General features: G+C 45.9%; 2 protein-coding genes across 2 annotated transcripts in view; both read left to right on the plus strand.

Annotated features, from left to right (window-relative positions):
• Window positions 1-250: 250 nt before the first annotated feature.
• Window positions 251-3,936, plus strand: LOC125320271. Its single transcript, XM_048292404.1, has 3 exons — window positions 251-572; window positions 2,868-3,065; window positions 3,561-3,936. The coding sequence occupies exons 1-3, from the start codon at window positions 251-253 to the stop codon at window positions 3,911-3,913; spliced, it is 873 nt and encodes a 290-aa protein (XP_048148361.1). The 3' UTR covers window positions 3,914-3,936.
• A 12,716-nt stretch (window positions 3,937-16,652) lies between these two features.
• Window positions 16,653-23,450, plus strand: part of KIAA1958 (KIAA1958 ortholog) — a 53,399-nt gene continuing 46,601 nt past the window's right edge. Inside the window, 1 exon segment of the mRNA XM_048290657.1 lies at window positions 16,653-16,868. The gene's annotated coding sequence lies outside the window, so the exon portion shown is untranslated.

The raw sequence follows: 23,450 nt of genomic DNA on the forward strand, positions 1-23,450 counted from the left end.
AAAGCATTTGAACAGCGCTACAGAAGGTGGAAGGCTCGAGCGCTGGGTTTCAGCAGTGTTGCTGGTGCTCGGTTATGCGGCAGCCCCGCGGCTCACCCTCCCTCACTCCGGGTGCTGAGCGGGGGAGCACGGGATTGCCGTGGGCTGAGCACCCCTGCTTGCAGTCCAGTGCTCTGCTCTCTACAATGCAGAAACCCCGCGGTCCTGGCGAGGGGGGACCCCTCTGCTCTCCCAAATGCCCTTCCCTCCGATGGCGCAGCATTCACCTGGAGCTGAGCCCCTGACCCCCCAGCTACTCGCAGGCGAAGGTGGTGCGCCCTTCTCGCTCAGGAACGACTCGTTTAATTTCGCGGGGCCGGGTGTTTTGCCCATCAGCCTTTTGACTGGCGCAGCGCCCCGTGCCGCGCTCCGCCAGTGCCGCCCTCCGCCAGCTGCCCTCACTGCCAGCCCTCAGCCGGGGCTGACCCGGCTGCAGCCCGGGCAGGGGATGAGGAAACGCCGCCGTGCGGGACGAGGTGGCGGGCAAGGTCCTAGTGAGCACTGTCAGCGGGGCTCTGGGTGTCCTCAAGACAGTGAGAAGATCTTTCAGGCCAGCAGTCAGCTCTGAAAACACTGTGTGTCCTCCATGTGACAATCCCAACACACTTACTGCCTCACTGCAAGCCTCCCGTGTTTTTGAGTGACATTTAACCTTTTAGCATCGCGCAAGTCTTAGAGCACTTCTTTTAATGAATATATATCCATATGAATATAGAAATAGGTAGAAACGTGAAAAGTTGGGAAGGGAGGTAAACTGAGGAAAGCCACTTGTGCAAGATCACACAGCACGCATGGGGCATAGTTCACTGGTATGCCCATCCCATGGTCTGCATGAAATTGTTTTCCCCGTTCATTAACAAGTGTGCACCCTAGTGAATATTGCTGTTATTTCAACATATTAAGAAGATAGTTTTTAGCAGGAGAACCATTGTAGTTAAAATACTAATTTTAAACTCACCACTATTTGATTGGAATATTAAATAACATTTGGATATCTAACAACTAATGTTAAGGACACTCATGGATATACTACTAGTAAAATCAATTCCCAAGTTTGGCGAAAAAATAAGAATTTATTAGAAACAAATAAGGCTTGTGAGGAAGAGTTGAGGTGAGTTTTTGTTTATTTCTTAGTAATAAAATAATTACACAGTTATATTAAATGATAATTAATTAAATTGGTTTAAATTCCCCATCTCATAACTATTTCTTTTTTTACCACATACCGGCAAAAGACATGGTTTCTCAACTTCAAACTTTTTTTCTTTGCAACTTTGAAAGGTTTCTAGTTTTGATGGTAGCAGTGAAGATAGAAAGATTTCGTAGGAAAACCACTGTATATACAAGTTGATCAATTCTGGTGATATGGAAAGCTCTCTGGATTTCAAGTGGATTGGTTTGGTTTTTCTCTTGAAAAACGAAGAATTTTCTCTTGAAAGTCCAAGAATTTGGACTCCATTCAAGCTATTTGCCAAAACCTCTTTTCTCATTTGGAGGGTGAGATATATGGAAGTGGCTGCAGACCCTATGTACTTAAAGCTAGTGAAAGAATGTTAGCTACCACTGGACTTTGAAACATTAATGGTTTATGATCAGTACCTTATTTTCAAGAATCCTTTCTTATAGTGAAGGTCACCGGTGAATATTACTGAAAAAGAAATCGAATGGAAAATAGCACATTTTGCAGGAGAGTCATATGATCTGTCTTGCTGAATTATATCAAAACCAGTCTGTCTTGCATCCTAGATGAAATTTACATGATTTACAGTCTCTTAGATGAAATACAGAAATGTTTTGGTTTTTTTTTTTTTAAAGCATCGCTTTTGCTTTTTCAGAGTTGCAGTGTGTCAAGTTGGAGAGCAACTAAGAATGCTCTCCAGAACAGGTTTTATAGGAGTGCCAAAATAGGGATAAGGCAAGGACAGAGGAGGCAAAGTTGGAAGTGTTCCTTTCTGTTGAAAGTACCCCTTGAGCATCACCCTAGGGCCATTCTGCCAGGGATGGATGGTGTTAGTTCCCTGGGCTCCCAGTGCAGGTTATTTTGTAGGGACTCACAGAAGAGACCTAAGCATTTTTTGATACTGAAGACACCTAGGAGACTTTCAACAGCATTTTTAGGACTGTTCAACTTGATTTGCTTTGTAAATTGCAAAAGCTGTCCTTTGTTGTTAAATGTGCATGCTCACTGTGGTAAAGTAAAATGCTGGTCAAGTTGATGTATTTAAGCAGAATTCTCTGTATTTTAAGTAGAATTCTCTGGATCTTTAAGCTCTGAGTCTTGAAGCAGAATTTGCTGTCCCTGTCCCTCCTTTTGATCTCTGTTGCAGATGGAAGTTGATGATATCATTCTCCTCTTTAACCCCTCTTTTATATGTCAAAAGATGCTATCAGGTGGGTTAAACAGATGTTGCTCAATGTTTGTGGGAAGCTTTTGTATTTTATGACCTGCCTGGCAGTTGTCTGAGAAGATGACATCTTCTCTGACACTCAGCCTGAGGTTCTGCACGTCCTGAACTGAACTTTGCTTGAAACTGAGTAGGGGGCATCTCCCCAAACCACCACCAGGGACCAAGCACTAGAGAGTACCAAAGAGGCCCATGCAGGTGCAGTGACACGTACTGCATAAGGTTGCTCAAGTCAAGCAGTTATGCAGTAGAGAGGGGCTAACTATGTATTAGATAGGTTTATGTAGATTTCAATGTGTGAATTCTCTCACGTTGACCTTACCTCTTGTCCCTGTTTATTTAGAGAGTTCCAAAAGTTGGCAACAAAAGCAGTAAATTGATTTAGAGTTTAGAAGCCTTTGCAGAAGAATTAATTTCTTGGAGGTGCTGCCCAAGCATTCAAAGAGGAGAAGAAATTAAGCGGATCTCAGCAGGAAGGAGCAGATGGAGCCAAGGTTAAGACAGAATCTGCTGCAGCCGAGCCATCGGGTCCTGTTGCAGAGACATTCAGAGTTATTCAAGGGGCAATGACTGAAGAGTATGTGAGAAGTACTCAAGGTGTCTTTCAGTTTGAGTTATCTGGTAAGAGCATCGCTTGTGCAGCCTTGCCTGGCAAAAGGCACTGGGTATGTTCAAACAGAAGCCTTTGGAGGCCGGTCCCAAGCAGAGCAGCTCCTCTTGCCCTCTGTGGGATGCTCCTTCTCCGGGCCCCCTTGGGCAGGCGCCGGGAGCTGCTGCCCCTCGTGCCGCACGCGGAGCCTCTGTCCCGGCGCTGCCGCCCGCCCCGGGGTGCTGTGGCCACAGACAGGGCGCTCTCGGGGCCACGGGAGGAGCGCCAGCTGCCACCAGCTCTGTGAGCCAAGCGCAGCCTCTGGGCTCTCCTGGCCACGTCCCCAGCACGTGGTGCTCGGGGCGTCACGGGGGACAAGAGGTGGCTTCTTGCAGAGCATCCGCCGGCGTGCGGACTGCCATGGAAGCGCTCCGAAGGCGCACGGCTGCGGCCGTCCGGCGGGGGCAACAGAGAGGGAGGGCACCGCGCTCTTTGCTGCCTTCTCAGCTCGCTTCGCTCTCGTCCAGGTGATGGTGGAGGCACTTGGTATATTGACCTGAAGACCAAGGGTGGGAGCGCTGGCTTCGGAAAGCCTCCTGTGACAGCTGACGTGGTTATGAGCATGTCGAGTGCCGACTTTGTGAAAATGTTCACAGGTGAGGGACAAAGGCCTTTGTCAGGGGACGCAGGTACCGGTGCCCAGAAAAGCCTCTGCTGCTTCTGGCTTTGTGATCTGGGATTGGAGGAGCTTTCGGCTTCTTGTGGCTCAAGGGAACGGGTAGGCAAGAACTGCTTGGATTTTTCTGCACTCTCATGTCCTGTGAACAGGAAGAGTGCAAAAGCTTGCCCTGCTTTTATTAACCAGCTACTGACATTTTAGCAGCCAGGCTAGCTTCAGAAAGAATCCAGTCAATGTGTTGGGCTTCTGCTCTGCGCATCTCTGAGCAGTGTTTCCTGTGTCGCTGCTTTTACCAGGATGACTTGGTAGGAAAATAACCTGATTTTTTTCATCTCCCCTGAGTGATCGGAGTCATATTGTCTTTTCTTAGTTAAATCAGTCATAATCTAATAATTTCATTAAGTAACAGCATACAACATCTGATGTAATTCATTCCTCTTATGGAGTGTTTTCTCATTCCAGAAAACGTATTTACTGGTTAAGTTGGACTGGAGTCAATGTCAGAACTTTCATGTTCTACTACACTTTTTTGTAAGTGTGACTTCCACAAGTATCACTATTCAAAACATCTCCAAACCTTCTTTAACAAACTTCAAAATGGAGTCAGAAGAGAACAGATCAATCATGAAAAAAAAGAAGTTATCCATTAAGTTAATCATTATAACCAAGTCCTCAGAAATGTTTTTATAAATGGACTGGAAAAGTAAATTCTATTTCCATTATCAGCCTCCTCCTTTACAGCAAAATGCTTCCATATTATGAAATATAGATAGATACAGGTATATGGAAATACCTTGTAAAATTCAGATATTGGAATTGTAGGACATTTAATCACAGAGTCTGATTTAGCATTTTTATCACGTGGATAAAACTGTAAAGTGTATTTCAAAACTGAATTTCAAAAGAACTCAAAAATCTTAGTCTAGGGATATTATTGTTTCCTGTGCACAGCCTATGTCCTTTTCATTTTCTGATGATTCTGTTTCTTCTTTTTAGATGAGCTAAAGCCATTCATGGCTTCCACATTAGGAAATTCTACTATTATAGGTGAATGGTGCTAACATTGAGTCTTGAAAAGATGCTGCTATAGTTAAATTTTTATTTGTTAAATAAACGCTAGCAAAATACTAGTTTTTGTTACGTAACTACAATGCTGTTTTAAAACACCATTTTTCATTGCTGCAGTATAAGATCAATAGATTTTGTAATTGCTACAGAAGTCACAACTCAGGTTGATTACAATACCCAACAGCAAACATGGGGTTTTTAAATAACTTGCTGTAAGACTTAAAAGAAAAATTATGTCCCAAAATTCTGGTGTTTCAAGGACAGCTTTCATCATTTTCACTTTTTTTTTCCTGACTGCAAACTGTCCTGTGTTACTGTGAGATGTAAACCTAATAGAACTTTATTTCTTATAATGTTTTCTCTACTATAAATTACCTGATATCTAATGAGATGTGAGTTCTGATCCCAGGATTAGGGGATGCTCACCATGTTTCTGGTGTACGGTAAGAGCTGAAGTCAGCACTAACTTTTCCTCTGACTGGGAGACAAACAGTATTTTTTCTGTCCTGTACTGGTTTTCACAAAGCTTGTATGAATTGACCACCCCTATCAGATGTTATTTTAAAAGGCTGATGATCTTGAACTATTGAAAAAAGTCCACTGTGCACTGTTAGGACAAGACCTACAATGGATGCTGTAGGAGAAGAATTATTGCAGATATTTGCCTTTTGCGTAGGATTTTTACATGAGGTCAGAAGTGTTTTTCTTTTTTCTCTATTGCTCATTTCACCGATTTTGAGGCCCATAAAAATGAAGTGACTAAAAAAACTGTGACTGTTTTGCTACTGTGAGTAACTGGAGAGAAAGGTACAGGTTTTCTTGGGGGATGATAAATGAATAGAACAGCTCCAAGCTGTACATAAGAGAGACACGATCTGAAGGCTGCTGACAGTAGTGAGCAGGACTGATGGCTCATTGTACTGCGAAAGAAATGTAACCCTCATGTGCTCAAGGGCTCCGTTTAGATGTCTTCTCTTCCACCTGTTCAGCAGTTCTGGGTCCTCTGCCGGAGTTTGGAGCAGGCGGTGCCAGCAGAGGGAGCAGGCAGCACATCGGAGTGTGAGATAAACAGGTTTGCGGCAACTTAAAAATTTGTGTCTGTGCCTTGCGGCCTCTCACATCTCTTCCCTCGGTCCTGGTATAAAGACCCTGCTCCAGAACAGGAATGAGGGTGTGTACTTCTAGGTGATAGAGCACCAGGACCTGTCATATTTATTTGGACCACTGAAATAATCAGAGGGCACGATGCTTTATTGTCAGGGAGAGACTTGGTTTGGAAGAAGGTTAGCCTGAACACTTAAAACTTTGACAAAAATCAAACCCAGTGAATCTTCCTATAATCTCCATATAATGTCCATATAATCCATATAGTCCATATAGTCCATATACTGGAGTGTTGCTTAATCTTAGTTCAGTGCAGCATTCTGTCCTAGAATCAGATGGTGCTTTGAATAGCAAAGTTAAGCTCTAACTAACTAAATATAGCAAGCTCAAGCAATAATACATAGAGTCAGTGTCTTTTATGGGGGGGGGAGGGGGAACTGTAGCTCTGCTTCCCACCATTTCTACCAGGGGCTGAGAATAAGACCTTGCCAACTGTTTGGGGACAGTATCATCACACCTCTTTGAGACACATTTACCTGCACAGAGTTTTTTCAGTGGGGTCCACACATCAACTTCAAGTTACTGTAGGAAAAAAGAGAAAGAGAAGGAAGTGCCTGACAAGTGGCCAGCCAAGAAGTGAAGCAATGTGGCCCCCAGAAGAGTGTCCTTTCCAGAGTCAGAAAACAGTGAAGATGAGGAAAGTGACTATAATTATTCTTGTCAGTCTTTCTCCTCTGTGAACTCTGCCCTTGGTTTTAGGACACAGCTAGGCTCTTGGTTGTTCCTGTATATGATGCTGTCAGTGTTGACAGTATCACATTTAAGCAGTCACAGGTGGTATGTGTCAGTCACTCCACTTCATGCATATTTATGGCTGGTAATGCTTACAAGTTATTTACATGATTATTATCTGCTTTTCTATTTGATAACTTTTGTTTTTATCCTTATACAAACTAAAGTTACCAAACAGATAGGAAACACAAGAGGAAGAAAGAGGAGATTCTCAGACTATGAGCAACTGCTTTCTATGAGAACCTACTGAAACTTGCCCAAGTGGAAGCCCAAGGCAACAGCATAGGAAGGAGAAGAGAGAAAGACTGACACAGCAGCTTGGGTGGAAGGCTGCAGGGCTGCAAGGATAGCTGAGCCCTGAAGGGTGCACAGAAGGCACTTGGCATTGCAAAGGTGAAGTCACTTGTGCATGTCTGTGTGCAGCAGTGGCATTTGCTACTCAGTGCTAAAAGAAGTATTATGCAATGAAATTGTGATAACAATTACACATTAGAACCTAACAACCAAGGAGGCAGAAAAGTGTGCACACTGTTTCGGCATGGCATGGTTGAGCTCAAGCTCTATGGTTAGCTCACTAGACAGTGAAACAAAGAAGAAAAAGTGGGTTCTATCAAATTTCTTACATGTGAACAGTAATTTTGAGCTTGTTTCCCTGTTCTCACTTTCTCTCACTGATAGGAGCCACATGGCATAAGAAACAAGTCTGAAAGCAGACCTTTTCATCAATGGTTAAATTTTTAGCTGGGTGGGGGATAAGTACAATATCATTAGCTTCAGTCATGTTCTTTGTCACAACTTGGATTGTGAGTATGTGTGAGATGTGGTATTGGGTGAATAAATAACACAAAATCAGTGTGCTGGGCGGTTTTTTACCAATAAACATAATTCATACTTTTCATATTATTCATATTCATATGTTGTCAGTTATTTCTTTATATATATAGCTTACTATTTCTACTAAATAAATTAACTTGACAAAGGGGAATTTTGAGAACCAGACTTTACTGTAAAAGCAGTGTCTAGATCACATCTATTCACTGAAATAGGTCTCTCAAACTTTGAAAGTTACCAGGCCAAAAAGGGAGGGAAGAAAATAATACCATGGTTGCTTCAACCCAGGTTGGGAGGAAACACTGGCTCAGTTGGTTATTTTGTTTTCCAGAGGAATAAATGCTCCTGTGACAGTGACAGTCAGATATATCTTAAGTAAGTAATTTCCCATCTTCATGTTTACAACCTTGTCTGCAGTTATTTTCTTCTCTTAGAAGAAAAAGAGATCCCCCCAAAGACACAACAAATGAGACTCTGCTACAGATGGGCAATTGCATGAGAGATTGGAAATAGCCCCAGGATTTCTGTGGCAGAGCAAAGACTCAGCTCCCGCATGACTCCAGTCCTGCCATTGCAAACATTTCCCCCACCCTCCATCTTTTTGTGTTTGCACTGTGAGCTCTGTAAGGCACCCTGTAAAACAGGAGTTCTGCCCTCACAACCCAGCATTAAGAGGGGAACAGAAATGGATGCACTGCGGGTCAGCTACAGCCTTCATATGTCATTTGCAGAGAGTCACCCACTTTTGTGAGCTCAGGAACTCATAGCTAGCAGTGTGAGTTGGGTGAAGAGCATGATCCAGTTATGTTTTAAAGCCCCTCTCTGTGTTCTAAAGGACATAAGGGAATAACTTGAGGCCACAGGCCAGAGACAAAAGCACCATGGTTTCTTAGACAGAAACATCCCATTTTCCTTATCCTATGTAGAGAAATTACACACTGTACATTCAGACAAATCTCCCTCATATAATTAGCACATACTTGTAGTGCCAAGTCTCCTGCTTGCTTTCAAGTGGGCTTCTTGTTGAGCTGTTATTACATACTTTTACCATACTCACAATTCAGGCTTTTGTTTAAATTGCTCTTCTTTACCTGTATATTTCATGCAAGAGCTGACACGCACCTGCTGTTGCCACAGATATGTCCTGTTCCACCAAAACTCATAGGAATTTAATACAAAACAGAATTCTGTGGTGACAACTCTGAAAACACACAGACTGGATTCTCAAGGGTGTTTCAAGCCTCTGGTGAAGCAGTATGGAATTTCCAAAGGCACCTTGGGGACTGATCTTCATATACCTTTTTCTGTGTTAACACTGTTAGTTGCAGCCTAGCAGCAAAACTAACAAAGGAAGGACCAGCAGTGAGTTAGTTCTGCTCTGATATGCTTGGTTGTAAATCACAAAGTATCCTTGTGATATCTGCACTGCATCCTTCAGCATCATGCACAGGTGAAGGAAAGGTGGCTGCTAAATGTGACTATCTGAGGTTCTCAGTGGAGAAAGCTAACAGGTAGTTCTGTCAGGTTGTTAGCTGCCCCAGACAGGGTATGAAAAATTTAGAAGTGACCCAAAGGCTGGGTATTTTTCCTGGGCATTACCATGTCTCTAAGATTTCATAAGCTGTTATCTGTTTTGCATTTAATCAATCACACTCTAACTCGCTTTGATCCTAGCTCTGACCTGAAGTTAGGTATTATTTTGTACTGTTTGGGTTTTTTTTAAAGTTGATGAATAACTGCAGTCATAAAAAATCCAGGGACTGTGAGTTGGGTGGTCTTTAGTGCTGGTACTTACTCCCCCACGTTCCCTCAGGATATCCAAAGAAAAATGAGCATACCCTCATGTGTGCTATAGGTTGGGTGTTGAACCTTCAAAGGGAGTTTGAGAAGGGTAGGAGTTTTCTGGTAATCAGTGATTACTGGAAAAAGACAAAACCTTTACAGTGCACTGTGATGCCTGAATCCCTGCTACTCAGGTTCTCCCACACAACCTTCTACTTCAGAAACAAGCTGGTCACCCCTTTTAATTCAGCCTGTTGTTTCCTACATGACCAGAAAAACGCCTGCTTGAGCACTTGTGTAAGTCTGCCCTACCCTGGTCAGGCAGAGAAGTATTTGCAACACCTACCCTAGCAATCCAGTAGAGGGATTGCCAGCAGTCCAGGCAGCTGGAGCAGAAGGCCACTCTCCTCAAGCTTTCCTGTTTGAATCAGGCTCCTTGTGGGCTTGTGTCCCATTAGTGTCCCAGAACAAACCATGCCTTCCTCTCTTGTGGATCCTTCTAGTGCCCTTGTTTCTGACCTATGGAGCAGGGATGTCGGATCAGTGTTAAAAGCAGGATTACAAATGCTGAAATACTGTTGAGCAGGATGCAACTAGATGCTGTGGTGAACGACTGACAGAAATGAAGGACCATGGTCTACTAAAAGTGAGTTTGTTCTGAAATCTTCTCCAAAAGTGACGAAATCTTCTCCAAAAGTGACAAAATCTTATGGCATCATGCAGTGCCCCTCACAAGTAATTTTTGGACTGGCAGATAAGTGAAGGGCAAATTAACCAGCAGCGCTTTGCTTGGAAATATTTTGTGTATTTAATGACAGGTGTTCCAGGAATGCAGATATGATGCCTCACAGATTCTGCTTTTAAAACCTTTCCTTACATCAAAAGAAGTTGTCGAGAGTGAGGGAGAAGTTGCCTGCTTGGTCTTTCTCTTTAAGGACCACTGTTAAATAAATGCATCATCAAATGGAGTGTGTTCTGATGCTGCTTTGCCATGCCTTAGTAAATGAATTTGCTTTTCAAACATTACAGTTCCAGTGTTTTGTACAGGAAACTTAAAAAAACCCCAAACTAACAGACAAGAAACTTATTCACTTCCATATTTATTTGCAATTTTCCAAGGAGCTTCCCAATAGCAGCATACCAGTATAGTGCCAGAAAGCTGGTGTCCACAGAGGTGCTTAATGGCTTTTACTCTGATCCTGCCTAGACCAGTGCAGCTCTGCTGCACTGCTACTGAAAACACAGGGATACAAAGCCCTCTGCATGGTCATGAGAGAAGGACTCCTTATTTACTAACCACCAGCATCCTAGGAGTGTGTTGTAATACCCCAGCTCCACTTGTCACACCAGTTCTCTGCAAGTCAGACCACTTGTCTTCCTGCAGTTATGGAGGAAACTGCCACCCAGCCTGCTGTCCTTGACTTTGAGTTCTCATAGCTGGGTGTTTGTAAGTTGCACTGCCCCACAGACCCACCTGTTGCTCTGCCCTTCCAGAGCACTGATGTCCCACGAGGGGACCAGCCCATTAATACTGACTTGCATACACCTGTTTCTCATCAAGCACTTTCGCCCAGAGAAGTGTCAGCTAAGTGGGTCTAGCTCACACTTAGTTCCCTGAGAGGGGACCGCAGGAGTACACCAGACTGACACACAGGCTTTTGGGGTGGGAAGCTGGCTCCCCAGATTTTTTATGCTCATTCCTTTGCAATAGATGTTGAGGTGGAGGAAGCCTCAGGGAAGAACCAGCTGTCTGCCTGCATGTTGGAAGGCTGCCTGAAACAGGCTTCCCTCACAGTGTTACAGAGGCAGTGTGGGACACCACAAGGTTTGGCCAGGCACTGAGCTTTTCTAGGAGTTTCTCGGATCTTCCAAATACTACTCTCTCCATGCTCCAGCTAATGATGGGATAAAGTGTTGCTTAGGTCACAACAAATGAAGTGTAAAAAGGAAGATGAATCTTTTAACTCATACTGCTTTTTCAAGGGGCTGCCTTTTTCAGGACGATATTGGTTGTGCCAGGAATTTTTCCTGACTCAAAAGTGGTTCCAGCTTAACTTTTTGCAATGCAGGTGATGCCTTTTCCTGGTCTTAAAATCAAGAGTCATACACAGTTAGAAGGGAAAAAGGGGTTTTACCTTGGTATTTATTTTAAGGATCCTTAGGTGCACTACATCCAGGTCGAATGCACCTCAATGCACACCACAATGCACACCCACAATAGATCAGGTATAACATTATAGGTCTTACTGATTAGCATATCTATCAAAGATTCCCCAGTGAGAAGCTTGAGTGAGCCCCCCTCCCCAAGGAACCTTCCCCTGGATGGTTCTATCTTAGTTTACAGGATGTGTTCTGGAGAGGACCTTCGGGTCTGGGGCACACTGATCCCTAACTATGAAGCTTCTAAAGTGTTTAGTCTCTCAGCTTGACAAACAAGTCCAAGAATATAGGCAAAAAGCACTAAGAATACAGAAGTTGTAAAAGGTATAAAAGGCAAAACAAAAGGCAAAAAAATCATCATGGCATCACAGGAGCTAGTTTGGTTGGGTATATGTTCCTCTGAGAAACAAACCTTTGAAAACTAGTTCATGATATGCATTTGGGTGGTTCCAGCCATGATGAGCAGCCCTTGGAGCAGACATGCTAATGGCAGTCTGTGAGGAACTGCTGCAAAAAAAAGCCTGTTGTGGCAGTGGCCTGATCCTGCCCTTCTTCCTGTGACACAATCAGTTCTGATTTCAAACCTAAATAGTCAAACAGACCATTCTTGGCCTTTCTCATTTTTCTTTCTCATCCCAGCTGCTCTAGTGGTAGGTCCTTATTGTATGGCCAGCTTTCTGAAAAATGTAAATATTTTCTGATCGTGCCTGTCTTCCTCCCAGCCTGTTCATCACCTCCCAGGGCAGGTTCCCTCCTGCTGTGAGGGCTGAGGGATTTCACTTAGGGGCTGTTTCACCTTTGTGCTTCCGCTGGCAAAGCTTCTGGCAGGTCAGGCTCATGACTGGTGGTGGGGGCTGATTGAGAGTCTGTATGGGTGCTGGCACACCCTGCTCAGCTGGGCAGGAGAGAGCAAGCATGGCCAGGGCACAGACTGCAGGGGTGTGGCTCAGCTTCCCGGCTACTTGGGTCAAACAAAGGGCAGAGCTGGGCAGCAGAAACAAACCACTCAGCAGAATCCCAGATCACCTGTCAGTCCTGCACAAAAGGGGAACTGGCCCAGTCCCAGTCGGTGCGTGTCTTATCTCATGGAGGACATCCCTGGGAAAAGCCAAGCTTTGCTCTCTTCCTGTCTGACTGATTTGGTGCTGAAGGGATGCTGGGGAAGCTGAGCAGTTCAAAACAAAGCCATGTGGTCACTTGGTGTCTGCACATTTTCTGTGAGGTGGTAGAGGCCGTGCTCTGATGTTGCTTGCCAGGACCTTTGGGCCTCTCTTCAAGCAGACAGTCAGGTGTTCCCAAACAGGAGGACAGAGATTCCTTTTCCTTCTGTTTGGCAGCTTGTACACCCTATTTCACAGCCAGTGTTTCCCTGCAGAAGGCTCAGTTCTTGTGGGATCTGCGATGCTTTTGGTTTTGCCCATTGTTTTTGGTCTGCTGGTGGCATGGGTGTTAATGAGATGGCAGGTTGCCCAGAAGTACTGGAGGGGAGAGCACAAGCTTCCACTGAGCACCATGAGCGCTAGCTTTCCTGGCACTGGCATGTGGAGTGAGAAATTCATCCTTGCCACACAGCCTGCAATGGCTGATAAAGGGTCATAGCACACAGGTTAGTGAGTTGCCAGAGGTCACAGAATAAAATCCATGCTAGTTCTGGGATGAGGTGATACACTTTCTTTCTCAGCCCACTGCATTAATGACAGGACCCTACTGCCTCACCCAGACATGTGGACCATCTATAGAGAGATGCTCAGCACCTCCAGAAGGTGTCCATACCAACCAAGTCAGACTTCTGCCTGGACGTGATTTATTCCAAGTGAGGAATAGGAGAAGAAATGACCATCAATGACCATCCTCAGCACAGCAGTTTCTCAGCTTTGCAGAGGCAGGACAGTCTGTCTGTCTGTCTACCCTGCAGCAGCCAGCACAGTCCTGTCAGGTCAATATCAGCAGCTTTCCTTCTTGGAGAAAACCTTGCTTTCTCACTTGGGAACATTGGTGCACACAATTGCTCCCCTCCCAACAGTTACTAACACAGGCAGTGAGTTTAAACAAGCTCATCCAGAACTTCAATTCTGCGTTGAAATGCTGGTGATGTTATACTAGGCATAGCATATGATATGAAACAGGAACCTCTGTGATGCAATTACAGTCCTGTGTAGCACCCTGTGATGATAAAAGGGCACAATAACCAAGCAATCATGTCAGAAGTTAGTGAAGTATTTTCAAACCCTCTTTTAAATTAATGAGTACAGATACTGCATTGACCTGTGGCTGCTCCTAAAAATGAAGAAGTGAAGAAGGAGTAGAAAGAGGTGGGAGGAGGGTAGGCTTGGAGGCTGCTTTGTCCTGTAGCCACTGAAGAGCATGAGAGAAGTAGGGAAGAGCAAAGACAAAGAATGCAAAGAAATGAACAAGACTGAAGACCAACCGTGAAGAGCAAGCCCCTTGTGTTACCTGACTGCAGATGATATGCTTGATTGTAGGGCTTCCAGAGATGAAGAACGTTTGTTTGGAAGTCAGTCCTCCTCTTCGGGAATTCCTTATTGTCATTTGTGAAAGTGTAACTATTTGGTTGTGAAAAGACAGCTCAGCAGCCCCGTCTCGGAGGCAAACAGAGCACTGGTTTCAACCAATACAATCCATGCAGCCTCTGACCCAGGAGGTGTGTTTGATGGCCTGTGTGGTGCTGTGGGAGCATATTCTTGAAAATCAGCCCATTCCTGTCCCTGGAAGGATTTCGTGGGCACAGCAGAGTCCAGGACGGTTGTGGTCTTTTTCTTAATGTTGCCAGTGCTTTGATTACAGGACCCTGCCTTAAAAGCAAGATGTGAAAGCAGGGTGTCATGTATTTGATCATGATGGAAGGAGACATACTCTTCCTTCACTCCCTGGAATAATTATTCCTTCTGTTCAGGGTTCTCCATCTTTAGGAGTCTACCCCTGAAACCTTGATTAATTAAGTATTACAGACCTCTGCTCAGTTGCAGCAACATGACCATGACACCTTACTGAAAATAACAATAGCAGAAGAGATGGCAATCTTCCCTAGGCGAGGCTAATGCTGCTACCAAATTCCCCTGTCACACCCCAGGCAAACCTGGAAAGAGCATTACTTTTGGCATGAATACACTTCCAGATTATACTCTATGTAAGCATTGTTGCCATCTTAGCTAGTAGCATGTGTTAGCCCATTCAAGTTTTGCAAATGTTGGTTGGCATAATGCAGATGAGGAAAGGAAACCTCTGGGCCGTGAAGCAGCTGGCTTAGAAGGCTGATAGCCAGGCCTGTCTCCTTCTGGAGTGATGTAGGGTGAAAAAAGCACAACTGAGGAGATGAGCAGAGTTTGCTTTGGCATGTGCCTTGCTTACTGTGGGAGAAACAACACCCAGAGAAAATGCTGCAAGCACACAGTGAGCCCTCCTGTGATTATTTGCAAAAAAAAATCCCAATATGAGTAAGGTTGCTGACAGGGTCTCTAGTTGCAAGCAAATCAAGAAAGTTGTTGTTTTCACAGCAGATAAATTGCAGGTTTTATTGTCTTATATGCAGGTGCAGTGTGTGTGTAGATACGTGCATGTGTATGTATATAGTCCACATAAAATTAACACATCGTGCCAGATACCTATTAAAAAAAAAAAGTAACAGTAAATGGCATGTTTCTGTATCTGCACAAAACAACGGAGCAGCAGCTTGGAGTAGCTCAGCTGAGGCAAGTCAACAGACCCCCACCAGAATAATGAGAATTATATTATGTTAGCTGAGAACGTGTTCCTTAGCGCAACATCCCTATTTCACACGCACGCATTTCTCCTTGTTTTCCCTTCTGCCCACAGCAACGCAAGGAACGCAGCTCCCGTTGCCTGTTTCCCCGCAGAGGGGCACGGCGACCCCCCCCCCCCTCTGCCCCACGGGAGTCTCTGCCGCCCTGTGCTGCTGGCGTGGGAGGAGCGGGTGTCCCTTGGGTGTCCCTCGGGTGTCCCTCAATGTCCCGTGCCTGGGGCTGTGCCGCTTCGCCCGGCGCGGTGCCTGTGCGGTGTCCTGTAGCACACTGCCTGCGGTGCTGTGCGGAGTGCGGAGTGCCATGGCACACTGCCTGCGGTGCTGTGCGGTGTGCGGAGTGCGGAGTGCCATGGCACACTGCCTGCGGTGCTGTGCGGTGTGCGGAGTGCCATGGCACACTGCCTGCGGTGCTGTGAGGAGTGCGGAGTGCGGTGTGTGGAGTGCCATGGCACACTGCCTGCGGTGCTGTGCGGTGTGCGGAGTGCCCTGGCACACTGCCTGCGGTGCTGTGCGGAGTGCGGAGTGCGGAGTGCGGAGTGCGGAGTGCCATGGCACACTGCCTGCGGTGCTGTGCGGAGTGCGGAGTGCCATGGCACACTGCCTGCGGTGCTGTGCGGAGTGCGGAGTGCGGAGTGCCATGGCACACTGCCTGCGGTGCTGTGCGGTGTGTGGAGTGCCATGGCACACTGCCTGCGGTGCTGTGCGGAGTGCGGAGTGCCATGGCACACTGCCTGCGGTGCTGTGCGGAGTGCGGAGTGCGGTGTGCGGAGTGCCCTGGCATACTGCCTGCGGTGCTGTGCGGAGTGCGGTGTGCGGTGTGCGGAGTGCCATGGCACACTGCCTGCGGTGCTGTGCGGTGTGCGGAGTGCTATGGCACACTGCCTGCGGTGCTGTGCGGAGTGCGGAGTGCGGTGTGCGGAGTGCCATGGCACACTGCCTGCGGTGCTGTGCGGAGTGCGGAGTGCGGTGTGCGGAGTGCCATGGCACACTGCCTGCGGTGCTGTGCGGTGTGCGGTGTGCGGAGTGCCCTGGCACACTGCCTGCGGTGCTGTGCGGAGTGCGGAGTGCCATGGCACACTGCCTGCGGTGCTGTGCGGTGTGCGGTGTGCGGAGTGCCCTGGCACACTGCCTGCGGTGCTGTGCGGAGTGCGGAGTGCCATGGCACACTGCCTGCGGTGCTGTGCGGTGTGCGGTGTGCGGAGTGCTATGGCACACTGCCTGCGGTGCTGTGCGGTGTGCGGAGTGCGGTGTGCGGAGTGCCATGGCACACTGCCTGCGGTGCTGTGCGGAGTGCGGAGTGCCATGGCACACTGCCTGCGGTGCGCTGCCAGTCCGGGCCGGTGTGCGGTGTGCCATTGCACACTTCCTGCGGTGCGGGGGACCGGGCGCTGGTTTCCGGTGGCTGACAGGAGCCGGAGCCCGCCGCTGCCTCCTCCGGCGCGGAGTACCACACACCCCCGCACACACCGCGGGGAGGAGGAGGAGGAGGAGGAGGAGGAGGAGGAGGAGGAAGAGGGCGGAGGGAGCGGAGCAGCCCCCCCGCCCCAGCCCCGAGCAATATCGCCCTCATCCCCCCATGCAATACGGGCGATATAGCACAGCTCCCCGCCCCGCGCTCCCACGGACAGGCACCTGCAGGTACGTGACCCGCCCGGCCGCACCGTGTGTGTGGATGCGTGTGCGGGGGTTGCGTGTGTGTGCATCCAGCGCTGCCCGGCGCGGGGGCGGGCGATACTCCCGTGTCTGGCTCGCTCTCTTTGTGCGCGGCCAAGGGCTCTCTTGGCAGCTTCAGCGGGCACAGGCACGGGCCCCCTGGCCTTGTCGCGGAGCGCTGTGCAGTGGCAAGGCTCGGTGTGACCCCCCCCGGGCTGCACGGGGCGTGCCGGTGAAGGACGGGGGGAGGCAGCGGTGCCTGAGGGGTCGTGGTTTGTCACAACATACGGAGTGGAGTGGAGCCCCTCGCCCCGCGTTGCACCCTCTTGCGAAAAGAAAAGCGACCCTTACAGCCCTCGCTCCCCTCCCAGCCCCAGCCCCCGGCTGAAATAGAGGTGGGCAGGCGCAGGGGGCTGTGGTTTGGGGCCCCACGGGTCTCCCGGTTGCACCGACAACGGGGCCGAGGGCCAGTGCCTGGCGGTGTGGTTTGGCCCCACGTGAGGTTCGGGCCCTCTGGCACCTCCCTCAGGGGTGCTCCCAGGGGTTCCTCTGGTCCCCAGCCCAAGCAGGCGGTGGGGTGAGCACTGGGAAAGGCAGCTCCTCACCAACTTGGCTTGCCACCGAGACGAGGCAGGAGCAATAAGGCAAGCCAGAAAACAGAAGCAAGCTTGGAAAGGATGGTTACATGCAAAGGAAAAGAGTGAAAACGTTGGAGAGATATATTGAGCCTTCTGCAATTAAATTCTAGCTGTCAGACAGAGAGCCACTCTCCAGCCAGAGGAATAACTATGACACATTAAAACTCACCCTCCATCTACAGTGTTAATGGTTATAAATATCTCCTGAACACAGCTGGCAGTTCAGTAGTACTAGATGTAGAGTACAGCTATTTCCATTCAAGTGAATGAAGATCTGTCATAGAAAAAACCTAAAACACTCAGTAAAAATGACATCCCTTTACGTGGCTGGCTTTCAACATTTGAATTGTTAATCCATGAAGTTTACTTTTGACTGTGTTCTTTGCCATTCCCCCACTATTGTTCTCAGAAATACAACTTCTGCCAGTGGTGTTGCAATGCTAAAACTGTGATAGATGCTGAAGCTTGGCTGTGAACTGGCACAAACTAATGTTTTTCATTTTTCTGTTGGTTTTAAGAGAAATGGGACTCAGCGCTTAGTGTGCTTGATAGCAGCAGTGAGAATTTGCATAAAACAAATAATGACATCCCTTTGCTGTGTTCTGGATGGCAACTTTTCAGGTCAGGAACTAAGGTTGTTTTTCTTAACTTTTTTGTTTCCTCAAACAGAGTAACCCCAAAAGGTCTTTTCAGGTCAGGAGTGACCAGTTCCTGTTTGCCTCATGGCTTCTTCAGTTCTCCTCCATATAATTCAGAGCTCAGACCAACAGGGCTGTACTCACGTGGTTGTGCAATTAACCTAATAACCAGCACCACACCGGGGCTGCAGGCCTTCCCCACAGCATATGTGCATGGTTTCAGACCGTTTCTGACTGTCTGGCCTTACCAGAAGCCAGGAAAAATTGCCCTGGGGGTCAAATCTGCCAGTTGTCTCAGGCTGATTATTCAAGCATCACTTCAGGCTTGGCTAAACCTGGTTTTGCTCACTTCTAAAGCCACACAAAAGTTGGATTCACATGTTTCATTCACTCACCTACTGTCCTGTGCTGAGCCTGGTGCTCGACCTGGCTAAGTCATGCACAGAGCCCCTCTTCCCCTTTTGCCTGTGGCTTTCAGCAAAAAGCTATTTTTCAACCTTTTGCTCAAGTTTATCAGCTCTTTGAAATCCTTCATATGCAAGCTAACAAACAAACCTGATAGTTTAAGGACCTTGCACCTGAAGATGTGATAGATACAAGAATTGGCAAAAAGATACTGCGTGGTCTAAGTATTAACGGAAAGTGTTGAGTAGATGATAGGTGGTCTTACATGCAGTGTAAAACTTGTTGTGACAGAGGTACACCATGGAGTTACTATTTTTGCTGTTGCCTCTAACTCATCTCAAGAGTGTAGCAGAGGTTTTCTTTGTATTCCACTGAAATAGCTAGGTGTTCAGAAGGTAACTTAGAACTTGTGGAGAAACCATGACAGCTCGAGTGCTTCTCTAGCCGTTGTTAGCAAGCTGGGGTTTTTTTGTAAGAAAATATGTATTGATATTGCCCCTGTATTGATGCATCTATGCACTGGTAGTTGGTATCACACCAGGAAGTTTTCTATAGTTGTACGCTGAAAGTAGTTTTCTCAGTTATACGCTGAAACTTACACTGAAAATTTCAAAAGCATGGTATAATTCTGTTTCATTCACGCAGTGATAATGGATTTATAGTCAAAAGTTCCTAAAGCAGCAGCAGTTTGCTGCCTTAGCTGTTCACACCTGGCAGTCACCAGCTGCACCTGCCTTAAGAGGCCACTGAACCTCACCCTGGTGCCAGTTTGAGTGGGCTGCCATGTGTCCACCCACTGCAGATCCATGGAGACTTGGAGTTTCAGCAATGACATCCTTTGGTATTTTCAGTCTCCCAGCCTTATGCCTCTCTGCCTTCCTTCCCTGTTAGTCATAAAAAGTAGACAGAAGAGGTCTGAAAGTCTTAAGTGTGATCCCAACCTTGGCACTCATTTCAACAGTGCCGCTGTTTTTCCACATCTGCGCTCTGGGAGCAATAACCCATCCATGCACAGCTCACAGAGGTGGTGTGAAAATTAACTGCTGTTTGTAAGGCACTTTCACAGAAATGTGTGTGGCAGTTGCTCCTCTCGAGGATTGTTACACATCTGGTAATTCAAGTGTAGCTAGCTGAACATAATACTCTGCTTCCAAAGGTTATTGCTGCACACCTTTTTTGCAGAGTAAAACAGGATGAGATGAAGATTAGTGACTTAAAAGTACAGCAAATTTTTATTGGCTTTTTTAGTTCCTTTCTGTGAAAAATATTCAAAAAGGAGTCAAATGTTTCCATGATGGATTTGCATAAGTTAAAGGAGCTCAAAAGAATTACACCTTAGTACTATGAATAATGAAGAGGACCCATGGAGCCCAGCTGCTTCATCTTCAGTTACTTGACCTTGGTTCTGATTTGTTGATTTATGAACTTTATTTACTAGCCAGGTTGGTGAATTGTCTTGCAAGACAGAAATTACAGGGTGTCAGTCCTCTCTCGTTTCTTTGGTAACAAGTATCCCTCACAGATTCCCTAATGACACTCCTGGCTGGCCACTGACCATCCGTGTTTTTCCTGAAGTAAATAAAAGGTCTTGGTCATATGACTGTCTGACCTTAAGCATTCAGAATGGAAACAGAAATAAAATAATAGGTGCCTTCAGCATGGTGAGAATGTGTTGTATTTTGGCCTCAGTCATCCATACACATTTGGGATGTAAGCAGATAACTTTCAGTATTGTATTTTCTGCTTAGAACAGTATGGTGAAAAGGACCTATCTCACATCCTGGATTTAGTTTGATCTTAGTAGAACCTCTTTGCCTGGCTGTGTGCTAAGAAGTTATTCTGCGTGATCTAGGGGCTATTCTCAATTACAGGTATTTTCCACATTTTCTGCACAGTAAGTTTTTATCGTCGTCCTTGTATTGCTTGAGAGTTCATTTGGGCTTCCATTCCCTTTTCTTATTTTTGTTTAGCAACAGGCAGGATCTGAAACTTTTGTTCACTTGACTGATATTAGCTCAGAGACATCACGTAAGTTCTGTTGGACCTGGCCATCTTAGGATTTTAGTCCTATGAAAAGTTACAGGAAGAAAAATTTTCCTCTAAGTGCAGAATCACAGGGTTAGATTAATGGTATTCACCGAGTGAGCACTGTGACCTTCTGCAAGCTTTTATTTCTATTGTTCAAGGTAGTTATTTTCTAAAAGTGGTCATCATGCCTTAAATATTTTACATATGTGTTTTACAAATAGTACCCAAGATAACTGGAAGAGATAAGGGGAGGGAAGAGATTCCTGTCCCATTTTCTCTCCAGGTTTGTTTATTTCATCAATTTATTTCTTCTTTTTTTTTTTTTTTTTTTTTGTGTGTGGTCTGCCCTGTTGTTTTCCTCTGTGGTCTTCAGTAAAGTGACTGTCTTTGATCAGTGTGGACAATCAGGCATAAAAAAATTAGCATTTTCTGAAAACAGGAACATAACCGTATAGCGGTGATCCAAATGTACCTGATACTTTACTTTTCATCTAGTCCAGTGGACTTTCTTGCATCACCAATGCTATAGTTTGAAAGCGTGATTGTCCAGTCCCTTCACCTAAGAACAGCTGCATCTTCACGAAAGAAATAGGCAAGAAAGGTGTCCATGATATAATGATCTTCTACAGCAGTTTTTTTCAAAATATGTTTAAAGCTGACAGCAACTGGTTTTTGTAATGTCAAATTTTACTATCTATCCTCATGGGGTTAAGGCTGGAGAAAAGAAAAACCGCTGCTGATCTAGTAGGCTGGAGAAATGTCTCAAATGAAATAAAGTGAAATTAAATTAAGCAACTGGAGCCACACCATGAGACACACCATGAGATGTGTGGATGGGGTGCTGAGGGGTTGGAAGACCTATTGCTGGAATCAGCCGAGGTAAAGCTAAAGTGATGCTAAGGTGACTACGGTCCTGTTCCGCCCTTATGCAAAACCCACAGTCTTTGTACTCACTTTGTTATTCCCGATACTACTCATTTACATATAAATTGGCTGCCACTCCCCACCCTGTTTAGGCATGGAGGGGGGGGTCGCCTGAAGCAACCAACATAAAAAAGGACAGGGAGCTACGTTGTGTGGGACTTCAGGATATCAAAGAGCCCCGTTGGCTGGATTCAGGACCAGGGATCTCTCTCACTCTCTCTGTCTCTTTTCCCTTTCTTTCTCTTCCCCTCTCCCCGCTATCCTCTTCCTTCCTCTTTCTCATATTGCAAAGTTTATGAACACGGCCATTTGCTAACCATGTCCCTTCATGTGAGTAACTATTGTAAGTTGTCCTTCAAATAAAATTGTTACTTATTCAAGGACCACCAGTGTTTTTTTAGTGCATCTTGAGACAAATGTATTTTCGAATCTGAGTCACTTTCCTCCCCCTCTTGTGTTGGGAAGTCCTAAGGGACACCCATTAAGTGGAGAGGGAGAGCAGGGAAATAACCTCTTAGCTGTAAGCCAAGATAGGTTTGAGCAGTGCCAAGACGACAGCTGCCCGGGAAAGGCCAGAGCTTGACTGCTACCCTGTTTGAAGTTGTTATCTCCTCCTTCCCTGTCTCAAATTAAAAAACAGAGTTTCTAGTATGCCTCTGCTGAACCCAGACATTTATTTTGCGGGTGTGTATTTCCACGTGGTCAAGGACTATGGTTTACACGCTGTAAACTGCATTTAATAGGTTCTGCAGTAGTGACCCAAAATAACTGCTGTTGTATTTGATAAATATTAAAAGATGTGTCATATATAAATATTAATAATATATTTATTATTAAATAATAAATTATGCTTACTTATAAATACATATACATATAAGTAATATAATTTTATTTTGAAATTGTATTCTATATTCTGTATTACTAAATATAATATAGTCTATTAGCATGGTATATGCTTTTTCTTTTTTTTTTTTTTTTAACTTGTTTTGTTCCATACTCAGATGAGAGAGAAAAGAGAGATCTTACGCAGAAGATATCTGACTTACAGGGTGAGGAAGCTGTGGTTCTGCTGGAATCTGTCCTATTCAGATGTTCCTGAATGATATAGGGTAAGAAATAACACACCTCTCTCTGTGTTGCAGTTGTGTAGAGCATGAGGCCAGAAGGAGACACAAAGATACGGGAGCACAGAATCAAATTTCAAAATCATCTCAACAGGTTGGAAACTTGGGCTGGAGATGGCAGGATGTGAGGTGTAAAATGTACGGTTGTGCTCTGTGGTAGGTGAGGAAAATGCTGATATTGCACGCTAGGTAGCCATTTTTTGCCTTTTTTTTTTTTTTAAGCAAAAAATTCTGTGCAATGGGAAGGGAGTAGCTTTGCTCTATGGCCAAGGTGGATGGGACAGGAAACCATTTTCAGTAGTAGGAAAGGTCAGGGCTAGGCATGAGAACATGCTCATTAGCCAGTGTGATATGGGAACGGGTGTGCAGAGGGATGTCAGTGGCATGAAGAGGAAAACACTGTGGTGAAATGAAAACGCTTCTCAATTGGCACATCTTCAGCTTTGTCCTTGTCACAGTGCTGATATCTGCCCAGAAGTCATCCTGGTGCAGAAAAGCACTGGAAACCTCCTCCGTTTTGTTGAACAGCACACTGGCACGGTATTTACACCTTATCTCGGCTACAGCAGGTACTTCCATGCAGCAATGGAAGAGAGAATAGATTCCATTCTCTCTAGAATGAGAGCCGAAATTAGGGTAAGATTAGCTTTTGGTATGCACTTGGTGTTGCAGTGTAACTTTTCTGTTTGTCTTCTCTCCTTAAACCTGAAGCCACAGAGTGTAGTTTCTATACTTCTGGTATCTCTGCAGTCTAAGTACAGAGGGGAGAGGATGTATTTATGTTACAAGTGTTCTCCCAAAGCTGTAGAG

This window comes from Corvus hawaiiensis, chromosome Z, assembly GCF_020740725.1.
Source record: "Corvus hawaiiensis isolate bCorHaw1 chromosome Z, bCorHaw1.pri.cur, whole genome shotgun sequence".
NCBI classification, from domain to species: Eukaryota; Metazoa; Chordata; class Aves; order Passeriformes; family Corvidae; genus Corvus; species Corvus hawaiiensis.

Coding starts and splice junctions, on each gene's coding strand:
- LOC125320271 (XM_048292404.1), top strand. CDS start 251: ATGGCGCAGCATTCACCTGGAGCTGAGCCCCTGACCCCCCAGCTACTC. Junction 573..2,867: donor CTCTGGGTGTCCTCAAGACA/GTGAGAAGATCT, acceptor AATTTCTTGGAG/GTGCTGCCCAAGCATTCAAA. Junction 3,066..3,560: donor CTTTCAGTTTGAGTTATCTG/GTAAGAGCATCG, acceptor GCTCTCGTCCAG/GTGATGGTGGAGGCACTTGG.